Source organism: Lagenorhynchus albirostris, chromosome 9, assembly GCF_949774975.1.
Source record: "Lagenorhynchus albirostris chromosome 9, mLagAlb1.1, whole genome shotgun sequence".
Lineage (NCBI taxonomy): Eukaryota > Metazoa > Chordata > Mammalia > Artiodactyla > Delphinidae > Lagenorhynchus > Lagenorhynchus albirostris.
This window is the reverse complement of record NC_083103.1, coordinates 79,238,540-79,254,579: the sequence shown is the minus strand read 5'-3', so window position 1 is coordinate 79,254,579 and position 16,040 is coordinate 79,238,540. Positions and strand designations below refer to the sequence as shown.

Genomic DNA, 16,040 nt, shown 5'->3' with positions numbered 1-16,040 from the left:
TTGGAATGTAAAGTAAAAAAAATGAAAACATAAGAACTTCAAAAAGTGATACCCTGTTGTTTATATAATAAAATGATAATATATCAAGGATTGGAGTAGTATCAACAAATGGTACCCTTGTTCCATCTGGAATTCGGCATCAATGGAAGGTGAAAAAACAGGTAGGCCCAAAATATTACCTTTATTACTGAAAAAGATAGTTTGGAGGATATAACAGGTCTCCAGGCAAATGGACTTGCTAATATCAACACTAAACACAAGAATTTGGAAGGCTTAACTTCTAGTTATGACAGTACTAAGCTAAGGAGCCAGCTGCACCAGGTGCAGAGACTGCCTTGAAGGGGCAGAGCAGAATGTGTACACCCAAAAGAAAAGCATAGGAAGGCACAGTATTCAGCCCTGGGTTTCTGACTCAAACTCACAGTCAGATAAACACCTTTATCTGACATCTTTCCTGGAAAGGAAGGAGTCAGGTAGAAGGCAGAGAGTGTCTAGGAGTATGAACCTTAGTAAATATTCCTCCATGCAGAAAAAAACAATAGGAGCAGGAAATAAGAAATCCCCTCTAACATTATATTTAAAATACTTGGAAAATTGCCTGATATACAGCAAGTGCTCAATAAGTATTAGCTATTACTGTTCATTTAATCTAATCCATATTCAAATTTCTAGACATTTAGAATTGTTTCATATAGTGTATCCATTTAAATAAGGCAAAATAAGGTTTGATTGGAAATTATTTAAATAATTTCAATCAAAAAATTTTTGCTTATATTTGATTTTGCAAAATATTTCCCAAATTTGTCCTAGATAACTGAGTCTATCCATCACTTCATTTATACATCAAACAGCTAGGCGATGTGTTAGAGCATGCTTTCTAATTTGATCAATACTGTACTTCCACTCTCTTTTTCACCTCCTTTAAATGATAAGCCATATTAAAATGCTATTTATATTTAACATATATACTTATGGGGCAAACTTCATACTTTTCTATTAAAAGTTTGTTAGAAGTCTATCTTAGTCATTAGTACCTTATTGTGCATGACACATATCCCTTGGATGCAAAGAAATAATTACTGAGATCAGAGCTCATTTGTTTACATTATTTTATTTTATTTTTTCAAGTAGACATTTTTTTGAATTCCAGTATTTTCTTTATTTCCACAAGAGAGACATTTGAAAATATTAACTATATCAACACCTGATCTCTCTTTTCTTTTACTTTAATCTTTTTTTCAATTGAAGTATAGTTGATTTGCAATATTGTGCTAATTTCAGGTGTACAGTGAAGTAATTCAGTTATACATACATATATACCTATTTCTTTCAGATTCTTTCCCCTTATAGGTTATTACAAAATATTGAGTATAGCTCCCTGTGCTATACAGTAGGTCCTTGTTGGTCATCTATTTTATGCATAGTAGTGTGTATATGTTAACCCCAAACTCCTAATTTATCCCTCTCTCCCTCTTTCCCCTTTGGTAACCATAGGGGTTATGTCTGTTTACATTATTTTAAAAGAACAGCATTGTCAAGGCTGCTTCTTGACATCTGTACAAATATACTATTTGAGTTGAACGCAAATAATTAAGTGAAAGGCATCTAAATGTGCATCTCTTGCTGTAATACCATTTCCTCTAACTATTCTTGTTTTGCTTATAAATGCATAGCTTTCAATTTAACAGAATAGGAACAGCACAAAATCATTAAAGCAAAAGGAAAAGAATCTGTACTTGGATGTTATTCACACTTGAAACCTCTGATTAAAACATCTGAAACAGAGGGGCAGTTGCAAAAGTAAGAAAATAAAAAAACAAAACAACAATGACAACAAAAACTCAAAAAAAAACCCTTACACATATTTCGTTCTGTTTATAGTTTCAAAACCATTTATTAAGGGCAGTATGTATCAGGCCAACCACAATTGCATAAATATATTTCAAATAACTAACTACCATGACCCCAACCTACTTTGAAAAGGCTATTTTAAGATCAATCTGATTCAATTCTTTGAGGTGAGACTCAAAAGGGGTAACAGTAATAGTAGTGACTTTGCTCACTAAAAACAGGATTAAAGCCATTAATTTATTTCATATACAATGTTGAATTCCTTGAATACTTCTTATTTTAACTTGAATTTAACTTGGATTTAACGGTGAATTAAATGTTTCCTTTGCACAGCAAAGGAAACCATCACATAATGAAAAGATAAGCTACGGAATGAGAGAAAATATTTGCAAACAATGTACCAACAAGGGGTTAATATACAAAATATACAAAGAGCTCACACAACACAATATTGAAAAAAACAAACTACCCAGTCAAAAAATGGGCAGAAGACTTAAACAGACATTTCTCCAAAGACGACTTTCAGACGGCCAACAGGCACATGAAAAGATACTCAATATCACTAATTTTAGAGAAATGTAAGTCAAAACTATAATGAGGTATCACCTCACACCTGTCAGAATGGGTATCATCAAAAAGTCTACAAATAATAAATGCTGGAGAGGTTGTGGAGAAAAGGGAACCCTCATACTGTTGGTGGGAATGTAAATTGGTGCAGCCACTGTGAAGAATGGGAGATTCCTTAAAAACTAAATATAAAGTTACCATATGATCCAGCAATCTCACTCCTGGGCATATATATGAAAAAGATGAAAACTCTAATTTGAAAAGATACATGCACCCCAATGTTCATCACAGAACTATATAGTCAAGATATGGAAACAACCCAAGTGCCCATCAACAGACAACTGACTTAAGAAGATGTGGTATACATATACAATGGGATATTACTCAGCCATAAAAAGAATGAAATACTGTGATTTGCAGCAAGATGGATGGTCCTAAAGAATATACTAAATGAAATAAGTCAGACAGAAAAGCAAATATTATGATATCACATATATGGAATCTAAAAAATAATACAAATGAATCTGTATACAAAACAAACACTCACAGACACAGAAAACAAACTTATGCCTAAATGAACATCTCTCCAAAGAAGACATACAGATGGCCAAGAGGCACATGAAAGGCTCTAATTAGCATCACTAATTAGAGAAATGCAAATCAAAACTACAATGAGGTATCACCTCACACCAGTTAGAATGGACATCATCAGAAAGTCTACAAATAACAAATGCTGGAGAGCATGTGGAGAAAAGGGAACCCCCTTGCACTGTTGGAGGGAATGTAAATTTATACAGCCACTATGGAGAACTGTATGGAGGTTCCTTAAAAAAGTAGAAATAGAATTACCATATGACCCAGCAATCCCACTACTGGGCATATACCCAGAGAAAATCATAATTCAAAAAGATACATGCACCCCAATGTTCATTGCAGCACTATTTACAATAGCCAGGTCATGGAAGTAACCTAAATGCCCATCGACAGACAAATGGATAAATAAGATGTGGTACATATATACAATGGAATATTACTCAGCCATAAAAAGGAACGAAATTGGGTCATTTGTAGAGACGTGGATGGACCAAGAGCCTGTCATACAGAGTGAAGTAAGTCAGAAAGAGAAAAACAAATATCATGTATTAACGCATATATGTGGAATCTAGAAAAATGGTACAGGTGAACCGGTTTGCAAGGCAGAAATAGAGACAAAGATGTAGAGAAAAAACGTATGGACACCAAGGAGGGAAAGTGCGGGGGGGGGGCCTGGTGGTGGGATGAACTGGGAGATTGGGATTAACATATATACACTAATATGTATAAAACAGATAACTAATAAGGACATGCTGTATAAAAAATAAATTAAAAAAAAAGAAAACAAACTTATACTTACCAAAGGGGAAAGGGAGTTGGAGATAAAGTAGGCGTATAAGATTAACAGATACAAACTGCTATACATAAAATAGATAAGCAACAAGGATTTACTCTATAGCACAGCGAACTATATTCACTAACATCCTCTAATGGAAAATAATTTGAAAAAAATATATATATAACTGAATCACTGTGCTGTATACCTGAAACTAACACAAAATTGTAACTCAACTATACTTCAATTTAAAATATTATATTTATTGTTATCAGTCATATATTTGAAATTATTTTCAGTATATTTAATATATAGTTTTCCTCTTTATTTCTTTTTGTTTAATTTTTCTCCTTTTCTGCTAATGGACTGTGTATCTATTTTTATAAGCTTTTAACCATATCTTTTGAATAGTAACTATGACATTTTCTAATGAATTCTTAGTTATTCAGTACTTCTCCTGAACATGACATGGATTTTATTTTAGCATGTTATTTCTAATCTAATTATTACTGTTTAGAGTTTTAGTTTTAGTTTAAACATAATAAAAAGTTATATTTTACAGTCAATAATTTAAATTACATGCTAAAATTAAATTATTTTGTAATTTTTGGGCTCACTGTTATTTTTGGTATATTTTGTTTTCTCTCTGGCTTTTCTTTTTCATGTTTTAATACTTCTTTGAGGTTCTGAGAGTGAGAGTGGTAAGCACTTGTGGTGTTTGGGTTTCTGGAAATATCTTTTTATTGCTTTCATTACTGAATGATATTTTAGATGGGAATAAAGTTTGAGGTTAACAATTACTATTCCTCATCAATTTGAATATATTACTCACTCCATTGCCTTTTGGCATCTAGTGAGCTGATGAGTAATCTATTTGATGTTATTTTTTGTTTTTTTGTATTTTTTTTTTGGTTGGAACTTTGACTTTTCTATCTGGTAGCTTTTAAGATTTTTTCACTTTAACCCTGATATTGTATAGTTTCATTATAGTGTAACGAGGTGTGAACTTGAATATACTTTTAGTTAATTTTTTTGGTACTTTGCATGTGCATTTCACCTGAGAACTCTTACCATTTTCCAATTCTGGAAAATCCCTGCAACTAATTTTTCAAATTTTGCTTCTCTGCCATTCTGTCTGTTCTATAGTAGAAATCCTTTTACAAGTAGGATAGAATGCCTTAAACTATCCTCTATGTCTGATAATATCTCTCTCATATTTTTAACACTTTACATTTGTGATCAGTTCTGAGTTAATTCCTTAGCACTAACTCCCAATTAATATGTCTTTTTCAATTGTATCTAATGTAGAGTATATTTAATCTATCAATATTTCATTTAAAGATTATATTTTTCATCTCCAAGACTACTGATTGGTTTTCACATCTACCTACATATAACTGTATTATTTCTGCCTGTTTCTATTCTGTGAGTTCTGATAATTTTTTTAGTGAAAGTTATTCTTTCTTACAACTGTTTACGGAAACTAAAATAAATATTTTAACATTTTTTATCAGAGTTTCCCAAAAGTAATAATAAATGAAATGACCAGATGTTGATTAACCTAATGATTTTGCTCAATTTCTTTTCTAGGATTAGATTTTTTCCCCATTTATTTGGATTTGGGTTTCTAGGTTCATCTTGAGGGGTATTTTATTTTTCTCCCACATACCTCTACCTCTATAGTGACATTTCCAAATCTACATAGCTATAAAATTTACAATGCCAGTTTGGAGGTTCTATTCTGCAGGTGTTGGGGATATTGCAGTTCTAAGCTATTGATCTGGTGGTTAGTGTGGCTCAATATCTAATATTAACTCTATGCCTTTATCTTTCAGCTCCCTTAGGCCAATAACTTTATTCAGTCTCCTTTTATTGGAGAGCTGGAGAGCCTAATCTCAGTCCTGGATTTAAGCAATGACCCTTGTTTCAGTCTCCATTTCACATATAGCACCACTAATTCCTTTCACTCTGCTGGGGCCATACTGTTCATTGCTTCCTACTTCTGGACTTGGAGCTCAAGACCTGTACTTTGTCCTGCTTCTGATGCAATGAAATACTGATGTTTGTGGTTTCCTCTTTTTATATTTTTTTTATCATTATATATCTATCCGGAGCAGACAGGATGAATCATTAGCTCCCTGGGCCATCTTCACCTGAAGTTCTCAACTGTTTAAAATCAGAATACATTATACAATATAATATATAAAAGGAGGAAAAAAAAAGGGTAGACAAATATCTAGGGGGATATATTAAGTATATCTCTTAGAATGAAAGAAAAATAAAGTTTGTACTGAATGTGTTAGGTCCATTTAATTATAAAAAGAAATTTTGAGGAAAAAGTGTCCTAAAATATTAAAATTAATCTGCATAATGGTTTCATAGGTCTGTTTGCTTATTAAAAAATTCATAAAGTTGTATTCTTAAGATTTGTGCAACTTACTGTATGATATTATGCTTCACTATAAAACTTTACCAAAAATAAGATACAGAGGTCAACATGAGGAGGCTCTACACATAAGTCAAAGACTAGGGATACTGCACATGAAAAAGAATAATAAATTAATAAATGCAATTTACAGAAGCACATTAAATATAAGAAGTTCACACTGATACTTAAAAACAGAAAAAATGTTATTGAACACTGTGGGAAACAGTGTATCAACACCATATTCTGAATATCCCTAGTTTAAATTTTTTTAAAAAAGCATTTATCCTTTATTTTCTATATAAAATTCCATGGTATCTAGGTAACCACATAGACCTAGCTGATTAGGCTTCTTTGAAGAAAATTTCAGCTAATAAATGCAGAAGGAATAACAGATTTAGAAAAATTTGTTTCATCTACAACTACTTCCATTTTATAAGAAACGAGGGACAGAAGAACAAAAGTTACATAATAACACAAGGAAGCCAAGACATGAATATCAACTGTAGATCATTCTATAAGAGAAGTAACCTTGATTCTGTAACGAACAGTGGTATGAAATAATAAGAGGAATCCCATCTAGATGTGAAAAGACATAAGGTACATAATAACCAAACACAGTGTCTGGACCTTGACTCTCATTTGAACAAACTATTGGAAAAGAGTTTTTTTTGAGACAGTGGTAAATATTGTTATGAACTGAGTATTAAATGATGCCAAGGAATTATTGTTAATTTTTATATGTGTGATAATATATTGTGTTTATTTAAGAAAAAAATTTTTTTGAGAAATGGAGGAGTAAAAACAATGTCTGGAATTGCTTCAGCAAAGACAATCAAAAAGAGAAAAAGAAGGAATATTTCTAAATCTTGAAAACTCTGCATATGGAGATTCATTTTACTATTCTCTCTCCTTCTGTATCTGTTTGCAATTGTTTAATAAGGAAAAATACTACAAAAATTTGGAAAAAACTTGAAGATCAGAGAATATTTAAATTTTCTCTAGGGAATTACCTTCTCTGTCTAGAGCTACTATCCAATACAGTAGCCATGGCCACATGTGCTATTGAGCATTGAGATGTTACTAGTCTGAATTGAGATGTGCCATAAATATGGAATCTATGATGGATTTCAAGGACTTTATACAATAAAAAGGAAAGTAAAATATATCACATTCATAATTTTAAAATAGTTATTATATGTTGAAGCAACAATATTTTGTATATATTAGGTTAAATAAAATAATATTAAAATTATTTGTATCTGTTTCTTTTACTTTTTTTAATGTAACTACTAGAAAATATAAAATTACATATGTGGTTTGATATAGGTTGAAGAAGGAGAGCGTTCTAGGGAAAGTAATACAAACAGGTTTCTTGGAAGTTTTTGAAAGCTGGGGAAGGAATAGAACCGTTGATGGAACTTAGTACGTAATACCAGCACACTGACTTTTTTTCAGTAGTGTCAAGTAAAGTCGGAATGTTTCGTAGCAGAAAGACTTTCAAAACAGGAAATTTGAGCCAGTTTTCAGCTTCCTGCTATATTTGCAGAGCATGAGAAGACAGCATTAAATTGGCAAGGCTACCTAAACAGTATAGTCAACTAAGAATTAAAAGTCCTTTAAACTGGTGGAAACATAGTAAGACACTCAAAGCATTTAATGCTACAAGAATATCAAATAGATTTAAAACCTCTGGTTGCTGTAGTTACATAAGTTCTTAAGAAAAATCATTTTTTGTTGAACTGGTTTTATATTGTACTAGTTTGCACATACCAACTCATTTTAGAGATTGACTTTTAGAGAAAATTATATTACTAAGCACTCTTATAGTTCCCCCATGATTTAAAAACAATCTCTACTTTATAATGACTATATAAGTGTATTCACATTAAGTGCTCAGTTTTAAAATGAAAACTATCAGAAATATATGTCTTAAAATGAACTATTTAAGGATTTCTTTTTTTGGTAGACTGTCCACTGCTGGACTGATTAGCTACTTATACTCATTTGGGGAGGATGTGTCTAAAGTTCATAACTCCCAATTCTGATGAACCCATTCTCCTCATGAACCCTCACATGTCTAAATGTCTAATTTCTTCATTGTTTTAACTTCTATTTCCTGGTAAGCTTTACAAGGGAGGGAACTGAAATATGAATAGCATAATAACCACTTGGTATATGGGCAGACTCTAGCCTGGCATGAAGCAGCCGAAATGAACTGGCAAGCATACGCGGCTATATGACTCTACCAGGTCCCAAAGGAGCAGCAGCTTTCAGGTATCCTAGGGAATTGTGCATTATTAACAAGACTAAAATGTTTTTAATAAGCCTGATTTGCCAAGGTAAAAGACTTGTTTTTGCCTTTTGTGTTTGGCAGCATCAGCAGTCAAGGAGGGAGCTGGAAGCTACCCAGATTTGCCAGGGCAAAACTTTCACAGCCTTGGGCAAGATCTAGAACGCAAGCTGAACGGGTGCTTGATTTACACATTTTCCAGTACTAAGTTTCACAACTGCTGTTTAACAAATAATAAATCAATAATGGTAGTGAGGAAAGTTTAGAGGGCCATGTTCAGGATCTAAAAAAATCAATGTACATACATGTTCCCTTAAGCTGGTCTAGGGGGTTGAAATATTGATTGGTGTGGGAATTATAGCCTTGCTTGAACATTTCACTGGTTTAATTCAGTCTAGGGTGGTAGAGATTGAAATATATTCAAAATAAATTAAATTCTGCAGTGACAGTAAAATTCAAATATAATTCAAATCCAATATTCTCCTATCAAAATAATCCTTTTGCTGAAAAATTTGATTAAGAGGAACATAAATGAATTATTTAGCTTGCTGATTTTGCCAAGTGCAAACAGTGAGGGGCTTACAAAAACTTTTTATCTGATAAATATATCTGGAACTGCAGGTAAGAAATTAGGAAATGTGCTTCTATAGCTCATATGAATGAGGGGCCAAAGAGAGGAAAAATTCTGTTGAATTACCTCAAATCTCATGTGTAGGGATGGCTTTTTTTTTTTTTTTCTTTTTGCGGTATGTGGGCCTCTCACTGCTGTGGCCTCTCCCATCGCGGAGCACAGGCTCCGGACGCGCAGGCCCAGCGGCCATGGCCCACGGGCCCAGCCGCTCCGCGGCATGTAGGATCCTCCCAGACCGGGGCACGAACCCGTGTCCCCTGCATCGGCAGGCGGACTCTCAACCACTGCGCCACCAGGGAAGCCCAGGGATGGCTTTTTTAACTTAAAGGTGTAAGATATAATTGTATCAAACTTATAATGTTCCTGAATATATTGACCAATGAATATTTTGGTTTTTAACAATATAGTAGCTTTCATGAATGTCAAATGACAAATGAAAGAATTCTGCTTTACTGGATAAGAGCAGAGAACTTTTATTAAAATACACTTTTGTTTCTAATTAAAAAATAAATATTGCCTAATGAAACCTAATCCAAATTAAGTTAAAAGAAATAATAAAACACACACACACACATAGGTTTTCAGAGACCCTCATAATAAACATGTCAAGGAAGTTATTATTTATATCCATTGATAAAAGAGACAACAGGGCTTCCCTGGTGGCGCAGTGGTTGAGAGTCCGCCTGGCGATGCAGGGGACATGGGTTTGTGCCCTGGTCTGGGAAGATCCCACATGCCGCAGAGCGGCTGGGCCCGTGAGCCATGGCCATTGAGCCTGCGCTCTGCAACGGGAGAGGCCACAACAGTGAGAGGCCCACATACCAAAAAAAAAAAAAAAAAAAAAGAGACAACAAAGGCTCAGACTGCTTTATTGTTTTTAAAAGTCACATGGCTCTGTTTTGGAGAACTAAGATTAGAATCTTGTTTTAGTTTTTTTTTTTTTTTGCGGTACGCAGGCCTCTCACTGCTGTGGCCTCTCCCATTGTGAAGCACATGCTCCGGACGCGCAGGCTCAGCGGCCATAGCTCACGGGTCTAGCCGCTCCGTGTCATGTGGGATCTCCCCGGACTGGGGCACGAACCCATGTCCCCTGCATCGGCAGGCGGACTCTCAACCATTGCGCCATCAGGGAAGCCCTAGAATCTTGTTTTATTAACTGCCAGCCTTTTTTTCCCCATCTATAAAACATAACATATATGCTTGGGGTTTTCTGGTTGTAGATAATTTTATTTCTATTTTGTAAGAACAGGAGCGAAATAGTTCTGGAAATATGAACACACCTTGACACAAAATAAAACTCATTTCCCTTGTTTTTTATATCAATATACCTAAACAATGATACTACCATATTATGTGTGTGCTTCACAGCTGCTAAGAGACCACACAACCAGGTAAACTGCATGATTCCTGGATTATACATCATGTATTCCCTCCCTCTCCTTAACAGCTAGGCAACAGTTTATGTGCACCAATAATAGCTAAGGTAGCTCTTATGGGCTAGAGGCTAAGGTTAAAATAAAATGTAAAGGATGAAAGAGAACCTGCTAATTTCTTCAGCTTCAATGGAGAATTTTATAGCAATCTATAGAGCCAAAAGAGAAACAAAGACCTAGCTTATTGTTAATGATCAAATTTCTGGCACACTATACCATTACAGCTGATGTTAATAATGCCTATTATAGTGCCTCTCCTATTGTTGGCCTTCAACTCAACAATTCAACAAGGTTTTAATGGAGCGCTTATTATGTACGAGGTATTGTTTGAGGTATCTGAGATACAACAAAACTGGAAAAAAAGTGACTACGCTCATGGGACTTACATTCCAGTAGAATAAGACAGACAACAAACAACAAATATAATAAATAAATTATATAGTATGTTAGAAAGCAGTAGTGATATGAAAAGAAAATTGTTGACCTGAGAACTAGAATTATATAAATAGAACTTCTGAAAAGTCAGTTGCCTAAGGTTAACTAAGTTAAAGAACTATGGTTTTACATTTATTTTAATTATATGTAATATACTGAACTAGATACTGGGGATCTGAAGATGGATAAGACAGTCTTTATCTTCAATGTCATTACAGTATCATAAGACAGACCAACACAGATGTATAGAGATAATCGTACTACAACATGCAGCATCTTATATTAGCAGTGGAAAAAAGTTAAGAGGGCAATTCTATGTGTGAGAATGGGAAAGAATGGTAGAGAATGCCAATGACATGGAAGAAGGTTGGAGTTGTTGGGGGAAGCATTTCATTAGTTTTGTTATTAATATTTAAATGGTTATCTATATTATCTATTATTGCAAGAGTAATGCATTTTTAGCAGAAAAGCTACCTAGGAAAATTTATACTGCAAAAGATGGCTTAATTTTTTTTTAACATAGTTGGCTTGATTTTAATAGTGAACTAATATACTCACCAACTGTAAACTCCCTAAGGACAAGATTTGGTCTAAATTTTTCACACCTTTTATACATACTTTATTGTATAGCAAATATTTATTGACTTGAATGTTAGAACAGGTAACCTAACAGAACTTCAAGATTTATATCATTTTTTACCGAAGTTATATTTTCAAATACTATGTTATATTCCTAAGATTCTTATTTTTGCATTAGAACATGTTGTATCTTGTACAGGTTGTTTCATGTTAAATCTTAACTTATTTTGATTTTTCACACAGGTAATATAATCTATCTCTGCTGACCTTACACTATAGAGATAGGTGACTTTGAGATTGGAGCAAAATCTCTTTATCACAGTTGGTAATTACATAATTTTTGACTCAGATAAACATCTAAAATTATTCTAATACCTTAATTTGCAGCTTTGCTTCTTGCAGTCGACCTTTCCATGAGGCCACAAATTTAAGGCTATCCACAGAGCAGACCACAGCCCTGTGAAAATAAAGCATCAAATGTCAGAAAGAGATAATTTTCAGGAATTAAAATATGAATAGCTATAGAAGATATACATATTCCTATTTATTTAAAATTGAAATATTTATAATGTACAAGTAATCAGATATCTTAGGCTATGCACAATACCTCAGATTTCACACTAAGTTTTTAAAGTTAACTTGTTATGTCAGTCTCCTCTTCAAGGTTGTGTAGGTATCTTGAGGATAGGGTCTTTTATTTTTACATCCTCTGTTTTGACCATCATCCTCAAATGCAGGCACATAATGGGGGTTCAATAAATGTTTACTAGCTGAACTGAAATATGATATTTATAATATGCTCCTGAGGTACTATCAATTGAATATCCCCCAAAGCACTAAAAAGAAACTAAATTTTTTTCAGTATGTTTTTGGAAGTGTCTCTTTCATTGCATCTAACTTCTTAAAAATGATAGACTATATATGATATGATATTCCAAATTTGTTTTTAAAAAGAGTTTGAACTTAACCATCAAATACTGTTTCCCACCAAGAAGCCTAGTCAGCATTGTCTAACAGAATTTTCTACAGAGATAAATATATTTTCATTCAGTCCAAAATGGCAGCCACTACCCAAATGTGGCTATTGAGAACTTTAAATGTGGCTAGTGTATTGAGAAATTACATTTTTAATTTTATTTAACTTGTTTGGGGGGATGCTATTAAAGAATTTTAATAGCAGGTGGTGTTAGCAGTTCTTTTCTTCCTGATACAGACCAGGGTTTTTCCATCTGACTTTATAGTAGGACCACTTGGATTTGTGTGGTGTAAGCAGGATGGAAAGAGGGGAGAAGGTTCAAGGGGGAAATACGCTTTTACATAAATCACATGTGAAGGGAGTTTTGAAGTCATTATTGCTATTGCTTCAGGATGATGGGATTGCTTGTTTCTTTTGATATTAAGTTGTATGAGTTGTTTGTATATTTTGGTTATTAACTCCTTGTCAGCTGCATTATTTGCAAATATTTTCTCCCATTCCTTAGGTTGTATTTTCATTTTGCTGATGGTTTCCTTTGTTGTGCAAAAGCTTTTAAGTTTTCTTAGGTCCAATTTGTTTATTTTTACTTTTATTTCTTTTGCCTTAGGAGACAGATCCAAAAACTATTGCTACGATTTATGTCAAAGAGTGTTCTGCCTATGTTCTCTTCTAGGAGTTTTATGGTTTCATGTCTAACATTTAGAAGTTTAATCCATTTTGGGTTTATTTTGAATATGGTGTGAGGTAATGTTCTAATCTCATTGTTTTACATGTAGATGCCCAGATTTCCCAGTGCCACTTATTGAACAGACTGTCTTTTCTCCACTGTATATTCTTGCCTCCTTTGTTGTGTATTAATTGATCACAGGTGTGGGGGTTTATTTCTGGGCTCTCTAATCTGTTCCATTGATCTATGTGTCTGTTTTTGTGCCAGTAGCATGCTGTTTTGATTACTGTAGGTTTGCAGAATAGTCTGAAGTCTAGAAGGATGATATATCCAGCTTTGTTCTTTTTTATCAAGATTGCTTTGGCAGGGACTTCCCTGGCAGTCCAGTGGTTAAGACTCTGTAGGGGGGCATGGGTTCAATCCTGGTCAGGGAAGTAAGATCCTGCATACCGAGTGGCATGCCCAAAAAAAAAAAAAAAGATTTCTTTGGCAATTTGGAGTCTTTTGTGGTTCCATTTCAATTTTAGGATCACTTGTTCTAGTTCCATGAAAAGTGTCATGAGTATTTTGATAGGGACTGCATTAAATTTGTAGATTGTTTTTGGTAGTATATTCATTTCAACAAAATCATAAGAACAACAAGTATCTTTCCATTGTTTGGAATCTTCTTCAGTTTCCTTCATCAATGTTTTATACTTTTCAGATCATAGGTCTTTCACCTCCTTGGTTAACTTTATTCCTAGGTATTCTTTTTGATGTGACTTTAAACATTTTTTTTTGACTTTTTCTTTTTGATAGCTCATTATTATTGTATAGAAACATAATAGATTTCTGTATATTAATCTTGTATCCTGCAACTTTGCTGAATTCATTTATTAGTTCTAACAGTTTTTGGGTGGAGACTTGAGGGTTTTCTATATATACAGTATCATGTCATCTGCAAATAGTGAAAGTTTTAACTCTTCCCTTCTAATATGGATGCCTTTTATTTCTTTCTTGTCTGATTACTGTGGCTAGGACTTCAAATAATATGTTAAATAGAAGTAGTGAGAGTGGGCATCCTTGTCTTGTTCCTGAATTTAGAAGAAGGCTTTCATTGTTTCACCACTGAGTATGATGCTGGCTATAGGTCTGTCATAAATGACCTTTACTATGTTGAGGTATGTTCTCTCTATATCCACTTTGATGAGAGTTTTTATCACGAACAGATGTTGAATTTTGTCAAATGTTTTTTCTGCATCTATTGAGATGATAATTTGATTTGTGCCTTTTCTTGTGGTAACGTGGTGTATCACATTGATTGATTTGCAAATGTTGAGCCATTCTTGTGACTCTGTAATAAATCCCATTTTATCATGGTGTATGAGCCTTTTTATATATTGTTAGATTTGGTTTGCTAATATTTTGTTAAGGATTTTTACATCCTATATTCATCAATTGCCTGTAATTTTCTTTCTTGTAGTAGTCTTTGGCTGCTTTTGGTTATCAGAGAAATGGTGGCCTTGTAGAATGAATTTGGGAATGTTCTATCCTCTTGAATTTGGGGAATAGATTTAGAGGACACGTATTAGTTCTTCTTTATATGTTTGGTAGAATTCCCTGTGAAGCCATCTAGTCCTAGACTTTTGCTGGCTGGGAGTATTTTTATTACAAATTTAATTTCACTACTAGTGACTGGTCTATTGAAATTATCTATTTCTTCTTAAGTCAGTCTTGGCAGGCTGTATACTTCTAGAAATTCATCCATTTCTTCTAGGTTGTCCAATTTGTTGGCATATAACTGTTGGTAGTATTCTCCTGTGATTTTTTTTTTTAAATCTCTGTGGTATTGGTTGTTATTTCTCCTCTTTCATTTCTTATTTTTTTGGGTCTTCTCTTTTGTTCTTGGTAAGCATGGCTAAAGGCTTATCAATTTTGTTTATCTTTTTAGAAACCCAGCTCTTGGTTTCATTAATCATTTCTATTGTTTTTTTCTCATGTCTATTTTACTTATTTCCCCTCTGATCTCTATTATTTCCTTTCCTCTGCTGATTTTGGGCTTTGCTAATTCTTCTTTTTCTAATTCTTTTAGGTGCTATGTTAGGCTGTTTATTTGAGTTTTTTTTTTTTTTTTTTTTGCAGCACGCGGGCCTCTCACTGTTGTGGCCTCTCCCATTGCGGAGCACAGGCTCCGGACGTGCAGGCTCAGCGGCCATGGCTCATGGGCCCAGCCGCTCTGCGGCATGTGGGATCTTCCCGGACCGGGGCATGAACTCGTGCCCCCTGCATCGGCAGGCAGACTCTCAACAACTGTGCCACCAGGGAAGACCGAGATCTTTCTTGTTTCTTGAGGAAGGCCTGTATCAGTATCAACTCTTAGAACTGCTTTTGATGGCATCCCATAGATTTTCGAGTGTTTTGTTTCCATTTTCATTTGTCTCAAGGTATTTTCTGATTTCCTCTTTGATTTCCTCATTGACCCATTGGTTTTTTAGTAGCATGTTGCTTAGTCTCTATATGTTTGTTCTTTTCCCATTTTTCTTTCTGAAGTTGATTTCTAGCTTTGTACCATTGTGGTCAGAAAACAGATGCCTGATATAATTTTCTATCCTCTTAAATTACTGATGCTTGTTTTGTGATCTAGTATGTGAGCTCTCATGAAGAATATCCCATATGCTCTTGAAAAGAATGTGTATTCTCCTGTTTTTGGATATAATGTCCTGTAGGTATCAATTATGTGCAAATGTTCTATTGTGTCATTTAAGACCTCCGTTGTCTCTTTGATTTTCTTTCTGGATGATCTATCCATTGATGTCAATTGGGTATTAAAGTCCC

The 16,040-nt window shown here is 34.0% G+C and overlaps 1 protein-coding gene across 2 annotated transcripts in view; it reads right to left on the bottom strand.

Annotated features, from left to right (window-relative positions):
- Positions 1-16,040, bottom strand: part of DYNC2H1 (dynein cytoplasmic 2 heavy chain 1) — a 372,064-nt gene that overhangs the window by 11,988 nt on the left and 344,036 nt on the right. For both annotated transcript variants that reach the window (XM_060157926.1, XM_060157925.1), the window contains one exon: positions 11,959-12,040. In XM_060157926.1, the coding sequence (XP_060013909.1) occupies positions 11,959-12,040 (82 nt within the window). The remainder of the gene's footprint in view (positions 1-11,958; positions 12,041-16,040) is intronic.